This window comes from Panthera leo, chromosome B2 (genome assembly GCF_018350215.1).
Source record: "Panthera leo isolate Ple1 chromosome B2, P.leo_Ple1_pat1.1, whole genome shotgun sequence".
Taxonomy (NCBI): Eukaryota; Metazoa; Chordata; class Mammalia; order Carnivora; family Felidae; genus Panthera; species Panthera leo.
Window position 1 is genome coordinate 141,246,699 of NC_056683.1, and position 20,911 is coordinate 141,267,609.

A 20,911-nucleotide genomic window follows, 5' to 3' on the forward strand; every position below is an offset into this window, starting at 1 on the left:
TTTCTGCTCTCCTACACAGCAATTTTAGGCAAAGATTTTCTTTGTCCCTTTAGTTGTCTTGGGAGGTAGGCAGGGAGTGAATGAACAGAAGCTCAGAGAAGGTACGAGACGGGTCATCCTGCAAGGGAACACTTTCTATGTTTTTTAAGTCTATCTATCATTTACAACATTGCTGCAAAGACAGTGTTCAAGGTACTAGCTAATGCCCCTCATGAAGAGTCACCAAATATCTCTCATAAAATTCAGTTCCTGGAAAATATCCATCTCTCTAGAATTCGCCTCTAATCAGGCAACGTGAACTGTACAATCTGTCACACCACCTTTATGTCCTGAATTAGTAACTTCTAGAATGAGCACTAAATTTATCCATCTCACCCTTAGCCCCTGGCTTCAGAGCTCCTCTGATCTCTATTTCCACTGCCCTACTTAGTACATGCTTTCATATTTTAAGCCACCTCAAAACTCTTTTAAAGGTAGACAGGGCATAAATGATAACAATTATTTTTATTAAAAGTTTCTTTAATCTTATGAAACCACATTCTCTTAAAAGAGTAGTTCAGAATCACATTAAAAAAAAAAATAATAATCCCCATGGGGCGCCTGGGTGGCTCAGTCGGTTAAGCATCTGACTTCAGCTCAGGTTGTGATCTCATACTCTGTGAGTTCGAGCCCCACATCAGGCTCTGTGCTGAGAGCTCAGAGACCAGAGTCTGCTTTGGATTCTGTGTCTCCCTCTCTCTCTGCCTGTCCCCTGCTCATGCTGTCTCTCTCTTTTTCAAAAATAAATAAAACATTTTTAAAAAGTTATAAAAAAAATAATCCCCGAGAAAACTGAACTCTCACTGAGAACTAATAACTTCAGGTCTGTTATGCAGCAAATTCCATTTCCTGTCATTTAATTTCTTCAGACTCTGGATTTGTGCCTCCTGTGCCAGATCTATCATTCAGCCTCAGCCCTCGGAGGTTTCTTCCAGGCACCAAGAAAACCAGCTTCCCAGAGGCTGCTGAGAGCCTGGCACATTTGAATGAATATTTTATACAAAACCTCTGAATATCCTCCAAAATCTGAGCCGAGGACTCAGAGGAAAAAGGAGATTTCATTCCCAGTACAACCCAATAACAAGGGTATCTGTAGCCCTGGGGAGGTTCAAGCCAAGGGGGACAAGTGCCTGTTTGACATCCACTCTCAGGGACAGGGTCAAGGCCTCCTACCTCCTGACCAGAGCCCCCTGGGTGAGGCCTTCCACTATGCTGAATCATCCCAGTGGGTTGGAGATGCTACACTCATTATGTCCTATCAATTCTCAGCAGTATTGCCTCGAATTTGTAAAGTAGTCATTAGATAATCATGCCACGGGGACAAAAGAAGATGGAGCACATTCAGTCAGAGCTTGTTATAATCAAAACGTGACACTAATGACACAGGACTGTGATGTGTAATCATTACTATGCGTCTAGTCCTACTGAACTGTAATCCTCAAGAAGACTGGACTCATCTTTTCATATCCACAGCAATAGGCAGGGCACCTGCAGACAGTGCACGCTCAGTATGTGTTTGCTAGAAAAGCGGTCACGGTAATGAGCAGAAATAATCATCAGTTCTCATACATTACTGCCGTTGGTGTTGCTTTTCCATACTAAAGCCAAGCTTCTGGTTTGTATCTTTCTTTTCCTATTTTCATCTCTATAGATGGTACCACCGTTGATAAGGTTTCCCAACACTGAATACAGGCTCATTCTACACAGACATTGACCCAAGCACATACACACACTGACTCAGTAAGAGATAAGCGTCTTGGACACATTTCCCCCGTATTCAGGATCCCATGTCATCCCATATCTTCCCTTCTAAGTGGCCTGAGTTGACACTCCCCAAACTTCAGCACAGTCGTTTTAAGCACAGACTCTGGAACCAGATTGCTGGGGTTAAATCCATTCTCCTTCATTTACTCGCTGTGTGATGTTGGGCAAGTGATTTAACCCACCTGTTACTATCTTCTTACCTGTAAAATGAGGACATAATCCTATAACTTACTTGTCGTGGTTTGCAAACGTGGTCACAAATTCTCCCCATACCTACGTGGCACTTGGGCACTACCCACCCCCACCAACTCTGGGCTTGGTCATGCGCCTTACTTTGACCAATAGGGTAATAGCAATAGGAAGCAAGCAAGAGACTTGAAAAGTACTCTGTCACTGGGGCTTGCTTTTTTGCTGCCTTGGAACAATGAGGCCACCATATAGAAAGCCCAGGATAGTCTACTAGAGGATCAGAAACCACATGGAGAGAAGCCCCAGGCATCTTAGCCATTCTACCAAGGTCATCATAAACCAGCCAACCCCCAGTCAACCTGCTGACTGAGCACAAATGTGTCAGTGAATCCCACCAAGATCAGCTAAGCCTATCTCAGACAACACAAACTGACCAGCAGAATCATGCGTTAAACAAATAGTTGTTGTTTTAATACACAGGTTTTTGGGTTATGTGGTACTGTTGGAGTATGGCCTCGAAATTCTTTGACACTCTTCCCATTAGAAATGGAGTCTATATACCTTGAATCTGAGTAGGCTTTTGACTATTTCAACCAGGAGGGTATATCAGAAGTATTATTATATGATTTCCAACAGTATATATAGTGAGAAATTATGAATTTTACCTTGTTGAATACTGGATATTTTTATATTTCTATAGATATTCTTGAATTTGTTCTTGGCAAGGTAAGTTACTTGGGAACAGTTTGATTCGTTCTGTCTTGTTTTTAAGATCTGTTACGTGAAGTATGGCCATGTTTAATCTAGGGCTCATTGTTCCCAATACTGAGGCAAGACCCTGCTGAGTACCCTACCCAATGCCCAGGATATCATGAGTTTTTCTAGTCTGGCTTACAGGAACAGGAGCTATTCCTCACCCTACCTCACTATTTAACTAAACTATATATTTTTTTTAAACACAGGAGTTAAATAAAATTCAGAACTATCATAACCTTGCTTTCTCCAGGAATTGTACGTGTATCCAATAAAATGTTATTTACCAGCTAACAGTGGAATGAAGTTCCACTTATGAAAAGAATTGCCTTTGTTGTCAAAAATACCTTGGGGTGCCTGGGTAGCTCACTTGATTAAGCATCCGACTCTCTGTTTCAGCTCAGGTCATGATCTCACGATTTGTGAGTTTGAGCCCCACATCAGGCTCCATGCTGACAGTGTGGATCCTGCTTGGGATTCTCTCTCTCCCTCTGTCTCTGCCCCTCCTCTGCTTGCTCTTTCTCTCTCTCAAAAATAAAATAAACTTAAAAAATTGTTTTAATACCTTGATAGGTCAGTCTAGTTGGGAGGTGAGTCTTCAATAGTTTGTCTGGAAGAAAAGTAATGAAAGCAAGGGAGCCAAAGTGCTCCACATAAAGAGGTTAAGAGAAATTTGATTATGGTGGAGAGAAATAAAGTAAGAAAGGGGAGAGGGTCAGGGGAGAGAGAGACAAGACAAGACAAGACAGCACAGAAGCAGGCAGAAATATGGACAATGAGACAAAAACTCTTGACAAAATGGGACAAAATGCCAAAGCAAGGATCAAGGATCTGCTAATTCAGTTTTAGATTTAATTCAGGTTTAACTTTGGATTTAAATTCAGATGCTATGATATAAACCTCTCCATGGCCTCAAACTGTCAGTAAAATCAACTACATACACAGCCTTGGATGATGGCATTTTAGAAAATGAAGCTATCAAAGTCATGGCCAGTTAGGGCAGTGAGACACAAGTTGGGATGAAGAGATGTTTCATGAACAGAACTGATTTTGTAGAATCAGGATTTCAAAGCTGGAGGTAACCAGGAGAAATGTAGTACATATGGTCCTCTCTCTGTGAATTCCCCAGGGTCTGAAAGGACTACTAGGTCTCCAAGTATACATGGGAGGAGAGACAAGTTAGTTTTGCTCAAAACTTAAAGTACAGGGTCACCTCCAGCTGACATGAGGTTAAACATAATTGATTCTTAAATTGGTAGCATGAACAATGAGTGGTAAGAGTTCAGAGACAAGAGTCTGTCAATATGACATGTTTTAGCTGCTTTAACCTGTATCTGAAATAAAGTTCCAGCTTTGCCTTTGCAAAAATTGTTTTTTAAGCATTTGCAGGATATAGTACATTCATGATAGTATCTGTTCTCCACAGCAAATATGACATCATGGCATAGCTCAGAAGCAAAATTGCCTTTTTTCCCTCAAGGTTAGATTGTACTGATAATTCCTTGCTCCAGTCCCAGAGGCACGGATTTGCCAAGATTCGCTTAGAATGTTGTATTGCTATTTACAGCAAGCAATACAGTTTCTTCTGAAAGGGACCCCAGTTGCCTCCCCCAGACCCACTTAATGTTCTAAGGAAGGCACAGATGACACTAGGCATCAAGCAGGTTTTAAAGATCTTTCTGCTTGTTCACCAGGAATTCTAGAAACAAATGTTCAACTGTGCCCCTGGGTATTTTTCCTGGTGAAGGAGATGAAGGTGTTGATACTATATCCTCTTGCCTATCTCTTCACACCTCCTCCAAAGGTGATTTCTTTAAAATGCTCTATTTCAAACCTGATGGAGGTTAAAATTTTCAGTTGCTCCCATGTTCACTGAGTCTTGAGCAATCTAGCTTCAAAGTCAAGGGCATCCTGCTGAAGAAGGACGTAGGTTCAAATCCCAGCCTACAAGACACTATGCAAAATCCTTCCCTGCTTTGCCTTTCTAATTTTGAACTGGAGACTCTTAAAGAGATGGTACGGAGTATTGATATATATACTGGGATTTAGAATATGATAAAGATAGAATTCCCATCAGTGAAGAATTAAAGAGAGTAAGGAAATTCAAAGTCACATTCCCAAGTCACTTCTTAACTTCTATCAAAGTAAAATCCAAAGCAAAGCTTTAAACATTAAAAAATATATACCACAAAAGAATTAAAATAAAATGTAATCAATTCTTTTAATACAGAATGAGGAAGGTCTTTCTAAGCGTAGCCAGTCTACCCCAGCCCCATGCTACGATATGGATAAACCCCAGGCACATGAAGCTAAGTGAAAGAAGACAGTTACAAAGGAGCACATCATGTATGATTCCATTTATATGAAACATCCAGAATAGGCAAATCTACAGAGACACAAGGTAGCTTCATGGTTGCCTAGGACTGGAGTGGAGGTGGAAATTTGAGAGGGGAAGGCTAAGGGGTACAGAGTTTCTTTTTGGAGTAATAGAAATATTCTAAAATTGATTGATGGCTACACAACTCTGAGAAAATACTAAAATCATTTGAACTGTACATCTTAAATTAGTCCACTTCATGTGAATTATATCTCAGTAAAACTTGTTTTTTAATGGAGGGATATGAGGCAAATTATCAATAGTGGTTACCACTGGATAGAGGGCTAGTGGCTGATTTTCCTTTTCCTTTTCCTTATCAGTATTTTCAAAATTTTTCTCCAATAATGAGGTGTTACTGTAGAAAGGAAAGAAGGTTTGGGATACCTGGGTGGCTCAGTCTGTTAAGTGGCCGACCCTTGATTTCAGCTCAGCTCATCATGCCAAGGTTCATGAGATCATGTCCCACATCAGGCTCTGTGCTAACAGTGCAGAACCTGCTTGTGATTCTCTCTCTCTCCCCTCTCTTTCTCTCTCTGCCCATCCCCTCCTTGTGTGCTCTCTCTCTCTCTCTCTCTCTCTCTCTCAATAAATAAATAAATAAATAAATGAACATTAAAAGAAAAGAAAGGAAGGAAGTTTCTTTTCCTAAGAAGCAAGGGGTGGAAACCATGATCTGAGTTGCTCTTGGCTCCAATGACTACCTGCTTATTATAGTGAAGAACATGTCTCTTCAACCATGTAAAGAGCTTGGTTATTACTTAATACTAGATGGGTTTCCATATTAAATTTATAATATGTTTTAAGAAGATGTTTGTCAGAATGAGTTACTACTTGTGAAAAGAGTAAGCATGACCTCCTGGAGGGCACCTGCTCAGATCAAGTAGTGAAACTTGGGAATGATGCCCTGTTCAATCCAAATCCCTTGGACTGTACTTAATCTCTCTTCTAAGTGCAAGCTTCTGTTAGATCTCTTGCTGGAATCCAGAGAGAATGTCATTCCCTGCTTATAGAGATGTTCTTGCCATGTCTTGTGCGTAAATGTATTTACTTTCAACTGGTATCCCAACTGGGTTTCATAATGGAAATCTAGGTCCTATGGATGGCAGTGTAGTCACATGTGATCCCTGAGGCTTTCATTTTTGTTTTTTTAATGTTTATTCATTTATTTTTGAGAGAGAGAGAGAGAGCGGGGGGTGCAGAGAAAGACAGAGGGAGAATCCCAAGCAGGCTCCACAGTGTCCACATAGAGCCCCATGTGGGGCTTGAACCCATGAACTGTGAGATCATGACCTGAGCTGAAATCGAGTTGGATGCTTAACCAACTGAGCCACCCAGGCGCCCCCTATTTGTAACTTTTAGTTCTGAGAGTGGGTCAGACCTTGTTACCCAAAAGGAACTCTCAGTGCGTTTTCCGAAAAGGGGGCACTCATGCTGGCTAACCAAAAAAAGAAAAGTATTCATTATAGAGGGCATACGAAACTGCTATTCTGTTCTAAAACAAACCTTTTTAAAAATAAAAGCTTGTTGCCATCTGGTCTTCCTGGGCCTGTCATGGTGGGGATGTCTCCATGGGACAGCCAGAGCTGTTAGAGGGCATTATCCTCGGTGTTTTCCAGCCATCAGACATTCCAGGGTTTCCTCAGAGAACTAAGAAACTTCTGAGGTTGGTCAAGTGGACACAGGCCCTCTCTATGCCTTGTAGTAGAGTTCCAGCCCTCTGTGGCCACCTGAGGGGACTTGGAGATTCTATCTCACAAGGCTCAGACAGTCTTAGGAGACCCTCTGTGCACATGTCCATGGACAGTGCTGCTCCCAGATTTCTAAATCGACTTAGAAAAAAATTTGGAGGCTGTGATAGAGGGTAAAACCATCCTCTGGCATTCTCGGTAGCAAATAGTGGTCTCTTGCCTCCAAGTCTATGTAGAAAAAATATAGAGCCTCAGGAGGGTCAAGGACGCCATTCACAACCTCTTCAGGCCCTCAGGAACAGTTTCCAGGCCCCAAATTGACTCAGAAAACTTGGTGTTGGATGGGTTTATCCTGGGATGCCCTGGCTGCAGCTTGCAGGCCTACACACGTGGCTGGGAAGATCAGGAGGGGAAGCTTCTAAATGTTTCCGTAGGCTCGGGAAGGGACAGGCACCCTCCCCAAGTATCTTCTGCAAGTGTGTGGTGGTCCCTGCCTCTGGAGGGACTGGAATATTTCAGAAGTCTCAAACTTCAAAGAGAAGGTCAGAGTGACAGCCAGGGATTGGTGATATGTATCTGTGTCTTTAGGGGAACTCTGAATCATCTTTGTTTAATCAGACGCCATTTGTGAATAGAGACACTCTATTCAATGTTGCACAACAGCAATCTCAGTGACTATCCATGATAAGAGTGATAATCATAGAAATAATGATGAATAACAACAATGATGGTCATGACGATCATAGTCGTGACATAAGGAATAACAATCATTATAGTGATAATAACATTAAACGAAGGAGGTAGAAAATAAATACTCAGCAGGAGTCCTCTCCGGCGTCAGGATTACTTTGGTTTGGGATTTATTTTTTGCATGGTGCTCTTTGATAACTTCTTCACTGAGCATGTGTAATTGCACTAATTAAGGAGGAAATTTGTATTTTTAGAAACCATTTAAAATTGTTTGCTGCTATATTGTATTATGTTGAAACCTGGGTTCAGGCTAAGAAAACTACAGAGCTTTGGCTGAGGCCTGACAGGAAGCTGAGGGTAAACAGGGTTGGGAAAGCTTCTTGCTTTGGAGCCAGGACGGACAGAGAATCCGAATTCTCTTGTCCTGACAAACTGGCAGAGGGTGCCTGACGAGGAGGAAGCTGGCGTTTCAAGAGGAACATCCTGAGGAAGTTAACAATGAAAGGCCAAAAGGAGAGGAAGAAAGCTGATAGCTGAAGCTTCGAAACCTGGAGGCGGAAGCCAGTGCTTTGCCAGCAGAGGCTGGGTCAGCCAGGGCCTGGCCTCTCCCTCAGGGCCTCTGTGGCCTGGAACTGCTCTGTCAAAGCTGCCAAAGATAAAGTGAGTCCTGGGCAGCCAAGATCCCGCCTGATCCTCCCCAAGATTCCAAACCGAGGATGTTTATCCTCTTGTGAGAGCTTCAGCATAAACTAACTTCAGGAGACACTAGAGTTGGGCTTTTGTTCAACAGGGAGCCACACGCTTTAACCAGAAAGCCTCTTGTGCCTGGACAGTTCTGTGTTTTAAAATCTTTATTCAGCTGATTTTAACAGGCAAACGTGGGACTGGAAATACCAGTGGCTCAAGTGTCAGTGGGTGAAGGTGATATCCTTTTCATGTGCGTCTGTGGTGACAGACGGCAGGGGGTCCTTCACCCTGCTTTCTATGTGACCAGGATCCCTCTGCAATTCCAAGGGGGCTCAGTCCATGTGGATTCCAACACACTGGCAATGCCTGGAGTTGTGCACCGTTAGCCTGGCTTCTTCCTATGGAACAGCTTGGACGGCTTTCATAAGGAGTTGCTCTCAGAAACCTCCCAATAGACTGTCTCTCACATCTTCATTGAATGGGGTCAGTTGCCCATAGCTGAGGCCCCAGCAAGCAGACGAGAACTCCCCATATAATCTGGCTAACAGGATCACATGCGAGGGGTGACAGCAAGGCTCTGTCCCTCCTGAAGCACAGCCACCCAATACAGGGAGGGGAGCAAATGGATATCGGATAGGTTCCCAATAGCACCTGCCACACTGCTTCTAATCATCAGTTTCCAAAAAGATGGGTGTCCAGTGTCAGCCAAACACCCAGTACAGTAGGGAGTATGGACTCCTAGGAGCTGTGAGCCCCCACAGTCAAAAGGAGAATAAATCCAACAATCGTTGAAGAAGAAAATTCACAAGTACCATGGGTTCCCCACAAAGTTAGGGCCTCTGTCAGGGGCTCTCCCGCACCCATTCGGTGCTACCTCAGCTACCACAAATGTCACAGGCCACTTCCATGGATCAGTTGGGAAAGGGTACAGGCGTTTGTACTAGATGAGCCTGAGTTTGAATCAGGGCTTTGCTATTTCCTATCTGTGTGATGTTAGAAATATCACCAGCTTCTCTAAGCTTCAGTGTAAAAGGGGAGATAAGAGTATCTACTTCATAAGATTGTTGTGAGGATTTTTTTCTTTTTCTTTTTAATGCTTATTTATTTATTTTGAGAAAGAGAGGGAGCGTGAGCCAGCAAGGGGCAATGAGAGACAGAAGAGAGAGAATCCCAAGCAGGTTCTGTGCTGTCAGCCCAGAGCCCAACACAGGGTTCGGTCCCATAAACCGTGAGATCATGACCTGAGCCAAAATCAAGAGTCCAGATGCCCAACTGACTGAGCCACCCCGGTGCCCCAAGGATTTGGCTAATCAGAAGAGTCCCTACTACATAATAGGTTTCGACTCATCAATGACTCTTCAACGTTGGAATTCTTCAGAATCACTAGAGAGTCTATGCTAAGCATACAGATTCCCAGGCCTCTCACCCTAGAAATTCTGATTGCGTGCATCTGAGCCCAGTAATCTGCATTCTCAACAGCCATCCCCAGCGTAATTCTGTTGCCAATGAATCGCTGATGCACCTTGAGAAACACGGCAGCTCGCTGCTGGCGACGTGTTACTGTGCCGTTGAGAGGTGACGTCGGAGCGCGACAAGTATCTCACACAACGAGAAAATTCATCTTAATTATAATTATCTGTCTATAATTAGCTGCATTCCACTAAAAATAGTGAACTCTGCAGGGTTTGAGGTCGGGCGTGAGCCTGTCGGCAAATGCTGAATAATTCTGGTGGCGTTCTCCTTGCGCAAATTAACCAAGCATGCCAACTTCAAGGAGGGCGGAAAACCCCCTCCCCAGGAAGGAAGGCACCACCTCTACCTTTGCAGCCAAAATAAGACACTTACTAAAATGACCAAGTGTCACGTTTCCAGCAGACAACATCCTTCCAACCTCCAGCCTGGATGAGCAAAGATTCTGGCTCTAGAGTTCTGTCTGTTCAACTGACTTCCTGCCCCAGGAAAGGTAATATGCCCAGAAGAGCAAAGGTGAACGTCTCTCTTCCCCTGCTCCCTCTCCCACCCCAACCACTTTGGCCCTGCAGCTGGTCTCAGGAGGATGTAACACTGTTTATTTCCTATTTCCGGTCTTCTGGCCTCCTGCAATTACAACACTCTCACCCGGACATCCCTGCTATGGCCCCGTTATTGCACAACTGGAACAGAAAACATTTTGCAGAAGCTGACTTGGAACAAAAGAGCAGGGAAGAGAAAAATGTCCCAGCTAGCATCTGACAGTTAAGAAGGAAGTTCAAGGACAGTGCAAAGGATAAGATTCGGCAGGAGGTGGAGAGGGGGTGTTGGGATGTAAGCTCTTACAGAGGGGGAGAGGTTTGAGAAGGAAAGGGCTGAAGACAAAGCCATGTTTGATTGTGCTGTGAATGGCCTTGGGCTCATCCTGCCTGGCTAAGAAAGACTGGCAGCAGCCACGTTCATGAAGAAATGTGGAGAGGAGGATGATCAGCCGTTCTTTTCCAAAAGGGAAAACCAAGGGCAAAATGAAATGAAATGAGATGGAAGGAGCTCTGATTATAGCCCAGTGGTTCCCAAATCTACCCAGTTGCCAGCATCACTTGGAGGGCTGGTTAAAAGAGCCATTCTCAGGCACCCACCTGATACTCTTCCCCAGCAATTTGAATGATCCAGTGGAATTCAGAACCACTGTTTTCCCAGAGATTCCTGGCTGGTGGCCTCTTGGGACAATGGCGTTTGTTCTATAGAGTTTTCGGAATAGTTAATGCATTTTTCTGTAATTCACCAGGTACATGTGTAAAGCCCTTGATCCTCACAGCCAGGGCCATTTTAAGATCTCCCCAAGCTCTAGGACTCTGACTTCCTTGACCCCCACATCACAGCAAACATACTGAAATGACACCCACATCCCATCTGAAACAGAATATTAGCATGTTACTTTGAAATGTTTTGTTTTGCTTAAGTAAGTTATTTAATTTAGGGCCAGCAGTCATTTCCTGGAGATGATATAGATACTCAGGAATTTTTGCAAAGTGAAAAAAAGAAATGTAATCCACAAATCATTTTCTAACAGAATGAAAGTCTCAAAAATACTAAGTTTAGGGGCATCTGGGTGGCACGGTCGGTGAAGCATCCAACTTCAGCTCAGGTCATGGTCTCACGGTCCATGAGTTCAAGCCCTGTGTCTAGCTCTGTGCTGACAGCTCAGAGCCTGGAGCCTGCCTCAGATTCTGCATCTCCCTCTCTGTCTCTCTGTCTGCACCCTCCCCTGCTCACCGTCTGTCTGTCTGTCTCTCTTGCTCAAAAATAAATAAACATTTTTAAAAATTATAAATAAAAAATAACAGTTTAATAACAAAAGGAGTGGGTCTTATGTTACATTTTTCAGGCATTTAGTTAAATTCTTATTAATTTTTTAAATGTTTATTTATTTTTGAAAAAGAGAGTGCAGATGGGGAAGAGGCAGGGAGAGAGGGTGACAGAGGATCTGAAGTGGGCTCTGCACTGACAGCAGTGAGCCTGACAAGGGGCTCAAACCCACGAACGGTGAGACCACAACCTGAGCGGAAGTTGTATGCTCAACTGACTTAGCCACCCAAGTGCCCCAGTTAAATTCTTAATAATTTTGACTTTGAAGCTTCATAGAGGCCCTAAGCACTGTGCTGGTAGAGTCCAATGGACTAAACACTGTGCCAACAAAAGCTCTGTGAGGTAATATCTCTTCAGAGGTGAAATAAACCACCAGCTGTGTAAAGTGATTTCTCTACACACAGCTAAGAGGCACAGTCAGGACCAAACGTTAAGTCTTCTAATTGCTAGTTCCATACTCATTCTACTGGCAACAGAGAATGTACTAGATGGCTTCTGAGCGCACTCACCTCCTCAGACAGCTATTATTTCCGACATCATACCAGGTTCATGGGAGTTCGGGTCAGAAGCTCAAGGCCTGGGCAAAAGGCAGGCTTCAACCTGGAGAGAAGGCTAAGATTCAGTAAAAACAAGAACAGGGGAACTCAGAGCTCACTGATCAGGTGGTTTCAGCCAAAGTACATTATACATGTTCACAATAGGAATTGATCTCACAGGATCTACAACGAGAGGTATGCACAAAGTCTGTTAGAAATGGAGAAGTTACTATCTAACCAAGACACCCAAAGAAAATAAAGCCACATAAAAGACAAGGAATAAGAAAACACAAGAGTCATATTATGCCTTCTTTGGACGGGGATGGGGTGCAGGTGGTAGAAGTATGGACGGCATCAGTGTGAGAGCTTAAAGGAAGAGCTGGCCAAATTCTCCTTGAAGGGTCAGGAGAGGCCTCAGACCGCATTGGAGCTCAGCTTTCATGGCTGAGCGAGGTTCCCCAGGCAGCCAGGCAAGGGGCAGCATGAGTTCGGATAAGAGTCCTACCCAGATCCCAAGAGACAGCCCCGCGGAGCTGTCCAGTAAATAGTAGGCTTAGTGCGGGGGCTTCCCTCCAGGGTCATAGACTCCACCCTCTCCTGGATGGTGTCACAGAGGAAACCGAGCAATCTAGCTTGTCGTCTCAGAATTTATTTACACATGGCACCTGTCTGCATCATGGGGGTATGAGATGTAAGGTCCCAGGCTGAGGTCCACAGAGAAATCTGACTAAGGGTGACACACGGTAAGCATCCCTCTCTGGAAAACACCTTCACGATTCTCTCCAGATCCAGCAACCCCCCACCATTACCCCCAAGTAACCCATTCCATAGTAAGTAAAGGGAACCTCACTCAGGCAAACCTGCAGATGAGAATTTCATCACCAGTTTGAAGACGTTTGCCTTAGAAATGTCACTTCCATCAAGGACCTTGATAAGCACCAACCCACCAACCTTTGAAAAGTCTTGAGAGGGATCCAGGTTCACCTGAGATTTGGGGATCAAGAATTTCACCTAAATCCAGTGAATCCCAGCTCAGACTTAGAGCAAAACCTTGATTTCAAAAGCAGACTGAAAAGTAGTAGGTCTGGGATGGTTCTGGTCATGGTTAGGGAGATGCCAGATGGTAGAGAAGTATAGTAGTGCCGCCCGGGCACGGGGCAGAGGCATAGATTAGGGAGTCATCAGCATGCGAATGGCAGCTGAGTCAGTGGGATGCACGGGTTGCCCAACGAGAGTATGTACAGTGAGAAGCCAAGAGCCAGCCCTGGGAACACCAGCAGCAAGGAAAGGGTAGAAGCAGAGGGTCCCTCCTCAAGGGAGACTCAAGACATCACATAGACAGTAGGAAGAGGACACGGAGAGTGTTTATTTTATTTTTTTAACGTTTATTTATTTTTGAAAGAGAGAAAGAGAGAGAGAGAGAGAGAGCACAAGCGGGGGAGGGGCAGAGAGAGAGGGAGACAGAATCCGAAGCAGACTCTAAGCTCTGAGCTGTCAGAGCAGAGCCCAATGCAGGGCTCGTACCCACGAGCTGCGAGATCACGACCTGAGCCGAAGTTGGGCACTTAACCAACCCAGGCGCCCCCAGAGAGTGTTTTATGAAGTCACAGAAGTTAAAGTTTCAAGGAAGATCTGTTTCTTACCCTCTATATCTGGTCTTCTTTATTCCACTGCAATTAAATTTTCAACAAGGCATACTGCCACTAAGAATAAAGAATGTATTTCCAGGCTTCTACTGCAGCTAAATATTGCTTTGTGATTTACGATTGCTTTATGACTTCTGGCCAATGAGAAAAAAGCAATTGTGGTGGCATAGCCACTGGCAATATCTATCAAAATCGGAAATACATAAATCCGTTGATCCTGTATATGTTTAACAATATAAGACTGGGGACAACCTAAATGTATGCATCATTAGGGAACAGAATACACAAATTACAGCACATCCATACAAAAACATGCTTTGTAGCATTTTTTTTTAAATGAAGTATATTCATATGTACTAAATGAATATGTACTTTAAATGAAGTATATTCATCTGTACTATATTGATGTTTAAATGCAAAAACAAGGGCCTGGGACACCTGAGTGGCTCAGTCAGTTAAGCATCTGACACTTGATTACAGCTCAGGTCATGATCTCACAGTTGTGGGATCGAGCCCCAGACTGGGCTCTGGGCTGACAGCACAGAGCCTGCTTGGGATTCTCTGTCTCCCTCTGTCTGCCCCTCCTCCACTCTCTCTCTCAAAAATAGATCAATAAACATTTAAGAAAAAAGAAAGGGCATGAGGAGAATGTATAGTATGCTACCATTTATGTACAAATGTGAGTATACATGTATTTACATGCTCGGGAATGCATTAAAAAATCTCAGAAAGGACTCACAATAACACATGGGAGAGAGGTACCTACGGGCTAAGGGACAGGAATGGAAGGAGGTATACTTTTTATTCTAAATGCTTTTGGATTGTTTGATTCCTTTCCAACCACAGACATGAATTACCTATTTTATCTTATTTTATTTTATTTTATTCATTTTATTTTATAGCAACTTTATTAAGATATAATTTACATATCATAAAATGCACCCTTTAAAAATGTATATAATTCAGTATCTTTAGTACATTCACAGGGTCTGCAGCCATCACCACTGTCAATTTCAGAGCATTTTCATCATCCCAAAAAAGTAACCCCACACCCGACAGTCATTCCGATTATTCCTCACCCTCAGCCCCTGCCGTCCAGCCATCTGCTTCTTGTCTCTGTAGAGTTGCCTGTTCCGAATATTTCACACAAACGGAATCACACAATGGATGGTCTTCTGTGTCTGGCTTCTTGCACTTGACATAATGTTTTAAGGTTCATCCCTATTGTCACACACGTCAGTGCCCCATTCCGTGTCATGGAGGAATAACACACTGCCATATGGGTAGTGCAAGCCTATTGATTCTCAGAGCTACTGGGAGCTAGAGAGGAGGGCCGGAATTGGGCCAGTTGAAACTCCACAAGGATCACTGTTCTTCCTGGGATCCAAACATTTTTCTTGAGTGAACACTTCTGGTATTGTTGTAAGCCTTTGGTTAGTTTTCAGAGTTCTGAATAGGTTGATTTTGATCACTCTTGCTTTTGATGGGGATGGGATTTTCAGAGGTCCTTATCCTGCCTGAAGTTACCTGTTTTAATCATAAGTAAATCTTTTTCTTTTAAGAGTGAATTGGAGGAGAGGGTCATGAAAATTAAATGATGGATTGTATATAAAGCAACTAATCTAACCCCTGCAGTATGGTAAATGCTATTATTTTTATATCATCATGATTACTCCCGGCTGGCACTGAGTAGTTGAGTGGCAGGCAGAGCAGAGACTAGAACACCCGTCTTCTGACTTCCGGCCCAGTGCCTTTATGGGTGTACCACCCTGCCTGTCCCTCCTCACCACAAATGGTCTATATATTTAACAGGCTCTTATAGCCCCTTAACTATGTTGCATCAACCTCCAGGTATTATCTTCAATATAATTTTCAGACAGACTAAAGACCAACCTACAAGAAAGTAATGTCCCAGCACAGAACAACAGAGGGTGAGGGAGAATTGGACAAATGTGTGTGCATGCACGCATGTGCACATGCATGCGTGCACACACACACACACACACATGCACACACACACACACACAGAGTCATTTTCACTAAAAAAAAAAACAAAAAAAACCCCAGAGTCCATTTGTCAACCAACACTGGCCAAATAAAGCCCTATAAGAGCAGTCCACATTCTTTAAAATATGGTTCACCAGTTTAGGGCAGAATGTAGTGGTCACTGCCCCAGGCTGTGGGACCAGCTGGATTGTTTGCTCCTTGTTCACTCAACTCAGCTTGCAGTTAAGTACGAGAAGAAACCTATCATGAAAAGCTTTTCTTTTATGAATTCCAGCAATAATTGTTTTAACTACTCTTTTACAGCAAATTTCAATACTGCTGCACATTTCAGCTTATCTTCAAATGACAAGGCTGTCTTGTAGGTAGTGACACCTCATCAACTGTTACGCTCCATGATTGCTTGCTAACAGTTGGCTTAAATATAAAGTTTAGTAATCTTGAACTTGGAAACAAAGCATGCAAATTATTAATCCCATAGAGAGCACACTTAACGGAAAATAGGAATCTTCTTAGTGTTAATGAAATGAAACAAGTAACATTAGTTATAACAGCTAAGATTTATTGAGTCCCTATTATGTCCTAGGCACTGTGCCAACTGACTGACGGATGTTACCATCTTCCTAGAACTCTTCCTAGAACTCTCCAGATGAGTGCTATTATTATCTCTGTTTTCTATTAGGAAACTGAATCTCAGAGAGGTTAACTAACTTGCCCTCAGTCACACAGCTGGTAAGAGGCAGAGCTGGGCTTTTGATCCACACAGCCTAGATCTAGAACTGGAACCTATAAATACAGGATGAAACAAGAGTTTTGCTCTTTATATTGTTAAGCCCAACTTACTTTATTTCAACAAAACAACACATCCACTTTTCAATAAATTATCATGTTCCATTGCACTATCAACATCCTAAGAGTTGAGAGAAGTTATTAAAATCACATTAACAATGGCCTGGCTTTCTGTAGTATTTTTCCTCTCAATATTGCAAAATGCTTCTAGGTACATTATCGTGTGTATCTTCTCATATCCTGAGGAAGTAGGTCGTGGAAAGTCTCTTTGTCACACACAGCCTCACAAATAGAGAATCTGAAGTACAGAGAGGTTAAATAAAACTCATGGGAGAATTCATGTCAAGCAGTGAATTTTATATACTCAATTACCTTTAGAATCTAGATTTTGCATCTCCCAAGGAACTCACATATTGATCCTGAGAAACCATTAGGTGACAAGGTCTCTGCCCATGCTTGGCTGCTGTTCCCATGATTGGTTGAGAGGTCAGGTTGATGGGTAGGGGTGTGGCCAGAGTCTGTTTTGACCCTTAGTTTCATCACCTGCTTTAAGACTTTGAGAAAATTACTTCACTTTTGTGGGCCTTGGCTTTCTCGGCTATCAAATGGGAATAATATCGTCTCCACCTCATGGAATCATTTCCATAATTAAATAAGACGGTATAGGCAAAGGGTTTGGCACTGACCTCACACAGAGCCTATACCTAAGGGCTGCGGGTAGTTACCATCAGCTGTGGCAATTGTGCTGACGAGTATTTCTGTTCTTCTAAGTGAGCCCCAGGCATGGAGACCCTCCCCAAATCATAGAAGGACTCCTGCTCAGATGGAGGTTAGAAGAACTGCTCTAGGAGGAAGGGGATACAGCACCCTGTGAATAGAGACCATAGTTGAGTATGGATTATTGTTTAAGATGCTTTTATATTAAATAAACTCAACATGGTCTAAACAAAGGAATTCAATCTGATGATAAGTGCAGGGGTAGAGTGCTTCAGGGCTGACTAATTCAGCAACTCCCAAATTCTCAAGAATCCAGGCAATTTACATTTCTCCAGTCTACCATACTCAGGAGGTCAGTTTTGCCCTCGGGCTGGTTCCTTCATCTTCACAAGATGGCCGCCACATCCCAAGATTACAAACAGCTACCACAAAGTCCCAAGAAGGACGAGGAGCTGTCTCTTTCTTCTCTATTTTTTAAGAAACAAACCTTTCCCAGAAGCCTCCAGATTTCCTGACATGTCTCATTGGCCAGAACTGGTCATATGTTCACTCTAAACCAATCATTGGGACTACCTGTCCTAGAGTTATCAAGATTTGGTTTCTAGGGTTGGAAATGAGAAACACAGAGAAGATGGACACCTGGACAAAATCTGGGTTCTGTTAGCAAGGAAGATGTGAGAGTGGCTGTTGGGTAGACTACCAACAGTGTTTGCACTTATCAGATGCCTACATAAACATACTTTCTTGAAAGCAGGTCTGCACATACGTAACATTGTGTGAAATGGGCATGCGTGTAAATTGTAAACGTGGACCTTAACATGTCATAACTCTGTCCTATGCTTTGGATTTCTGCAGCAAATTTTCTGAATAAGAGGTCTCTCTCCTAACTATGCAGCTATCAGAACCTCAAAGCATCAAATGCTATAGTCAGATAAGAGCACAGGGAGAAAAGGGTATATGCAGCCATCCAGGAAGGTAGACATACTGCCAGGGACATGTTTCAAAGGCTCATCCCTTGAAAGATTGGAACCCAAGACCACCAGAACTGAAAAGACCCAGAGACATAGCTGAGGAGATTTCTCCCCTGTCTCCCAGCTGGACTCCCCACAAGCCTCACTTTTGCCCAACATTAAGCACCTTCCCTGGCCTGACTGTTTTCCAGTTACAACTTCCAGGAAACTATTTCAAGATGCTGAGGTATTTCTGGAAAGGGCAACAATCTCGGGGAAAGGAAACTCTGCCCTATACCTGATGTTTCTAAACGTTGGGGACCCTGCTGGTCTCACAGGGCAGACAGATCCTGGCGAACACAAACTCTAATTGTCCTGCATTCAGCAGCCGCCCTCTGAAAGTAAGGTCAGAAGATTTATTTTACTTATAATGTTCTTCTGATTGCAAATCAGAAGACTTTAATTTTGCCTAAAAGTATTTTGCTAGGGGGTTGAGGTTATTCAGGCAACTTCATTATTATTCCAGGGGCTGCCCAGATGCCCTGAGAAGATTTCTCCACTATCCTGGAGAGTCATGGAGAGACTCACATCATGGAGAGAGACCCAACAAGCATTTCCTCGCCTGCTTGTTGATGGGAGAGCTCCTGGAATTGAAGAATTTTTCCATGAGAACATAAATTGTCTACATGTACGTAACAGGTATGCCCTGCTCATCAAATATGGAGTATAAATATAATTGCATCTGGTGTTTTGGGTTTTTTTGCTTTCATTTAATCACTAAAAACCCTCAAAAGGAAGCGTCAAGGTTTGAGCTCTGCCTTAAAGCAAAGCACAGCTGATCTAGCTATCAGAGTTTCCAGAAACAGTATCCAAAGCAGTGGTTAACATCCCAATATCCATTCTACCCTCAAAAGCATTGTCCAAACATCTGGTGGTAAGCCATTTCCCTGGCCAGTGGGTGGTGTGCAACAGACATGAAATAGGCATGTGACCCAGCCCTGGCCACACAGACATGAAGGGAAGCTGGGAAAGATGCTTTCTCTCCTGAAAAAGTGTATTTCCACAATCTCCAGGGAGGAATCTCTCTCTCAGTTGTCTCTCTCTCCTAGTAGCTGCTCTTGGCACCATATTCCTGAGCGTTAGTCACTCCTCACTTCTTGGAGGGGAAAAGAATACATCTGGGATAGAAAAACACCAGCTCAGAGTGTGCGGACGTTACTCTGAACGTGTGGAGCTATAGAGACTACTGATAGACTGCTTGGCATAATTTTGGAGTTTGCCTTTTTTTTTTTCCTGAAAGATTAAAGGAAGAAGAGGACCCTTTGCCATTATTTGGTTTAACTCACTCAAATAGATTCTAATGTGACAATGTCACTGTGATTTAAGCTTGCATGTGAGAGGTTTAAAAGCAGTTGCTTGAAAGTTGCTTTGCATCTGGAAAAAAAAAACAACTTCAGAATGATTTTGATTTTCCATTCCTATGAAGAAATGAAGCTAAATGCTTTTATTCCTAAAAGTGCCCTCTCATAATTTGTAGGATCACAGTTGCAAGGCAGAAGTTGTAAATGACCCAGGAAAGGTCTCCCCAGCAATCACAACTGTCCACTCATGCTTTGATCTTCCCAGATGTTACTGGCCAGGCAAAAGAAGAAAGCTCAGGCACTACAGAAAAGTAATGCTGCTGAGTCATATTCATGGGTTTCTTTCCCTCTGAAACTACACTTCGTTTCAAGTGTGACCTTTGAGAGGAAACACAATATCAGCTGACTGTTAAGACAGTTGTCAGTTGTCAGATTAGTGGCCAGTGTGATGCTATTAACTGTCAGTCTCCCAACAAAATGTTTATTTCTATTTCATTAATACCATCACTGCTGTAGTTGAAAGGGTGAAACTAGGAGCGCCTGGGTGGCTCAGTTGGTTACGCGGCCAACTTCAGTTCGGGTCATGATCTCATGGCTCTTGAGTTCAAGCCCCATGTCTGGCTCTGTGCTGACAGCTCAGAGCCTGGAGCCTGCTTCAGATTCTGTGTCTCCCTCTCTCTCTGCCCCTCCCCTGCTTGTCCTCTCTCTCTCTCTCTCTCTCTCTCTCAAAAAATAATAAAATAATTTTTTTTTAAAAAAATGGTGAATGCATGTCGCAGTTCCCTGTATATTGCAAGCCTCTCTGTAAATACGATTCTCCCTCGATCGTGGCAATCCGCGTCAGGGCAAAAAAAAACCCCTCCTCTACCATTGTACACAGAGCTCTTCAGATTTTCAGTCCTGGTTTAGGCTTTTCCAGGATTGTCAAGGTTTCTAGTTCTTTAAATGTGGACACCATACCTTGAGGGTAGGAGTCACTTCTGTACCCCTGTAGTTTCTAACACAGCTCGAGTGTAGGAGACACTCCAGCTAGCAAGTAGATAATGCATTGAAAATTGGGCCTGATCCCTAGGGGGCAACATAGTCAAACACATCGGGGAGGTCGACGCCAGCCAGCAGAGGGCAGGCGGCAGGAAGCGGCACATCCCACCAGGACGGAAGTGGAGCCAATATGCAAATGAGGCCAGGCTCCAAGCCCTGACGGAGTCCTGCACAGCCAGACAGTCCAGAGGGTTTTGACAGACCTTCTCTCCGGGTTTAGCCATTGTGGACGTGTGCCACCTTACCTCTCGCACCGCCACACCAAATCTTGAAGCTGCGATCCATCTTTCATACCCACTCCCCTATGCCCACCCCCACCCCCACCTCCCACCCCACTCCAA

The 20,911-nt window shown here is 43.5% G+C and overlaps 1 protein-coding gene across 7 annotated transcripts in view; it reads left to right on the forward strand.

Annotated features, from left to right (window-relative positions):
* Positions 1-20,911, forward strand: part of LOC122220530 (palmitoyltransferase ZDHHC14) — a 533,561-nt gene that overhangs the window by 314,203 nt on the left and 198,447 nt on the right. For 2 of the 7 annotated variants that reach the window (XM_042940151.1, XM_042940152.1), the window contains one exon: positions 18,695-18,867. The exons of 3 other annotated variants lie outside the window; for them this stretch is intronic. In XM_042940151.1, coding sequence (XP_042796085.1) covers positions 18,695-18,867 — 173 coding nt within the window. Of the gene's footprint in view, positions 1-18,480; positions 18,575-18,694; positions 18,868-20,911 lie in introns of those variants that run through there. 2 more of the 7 variants (XM_042940160.1, XM_042940153.1) reach the window with 2 other exon arrangements.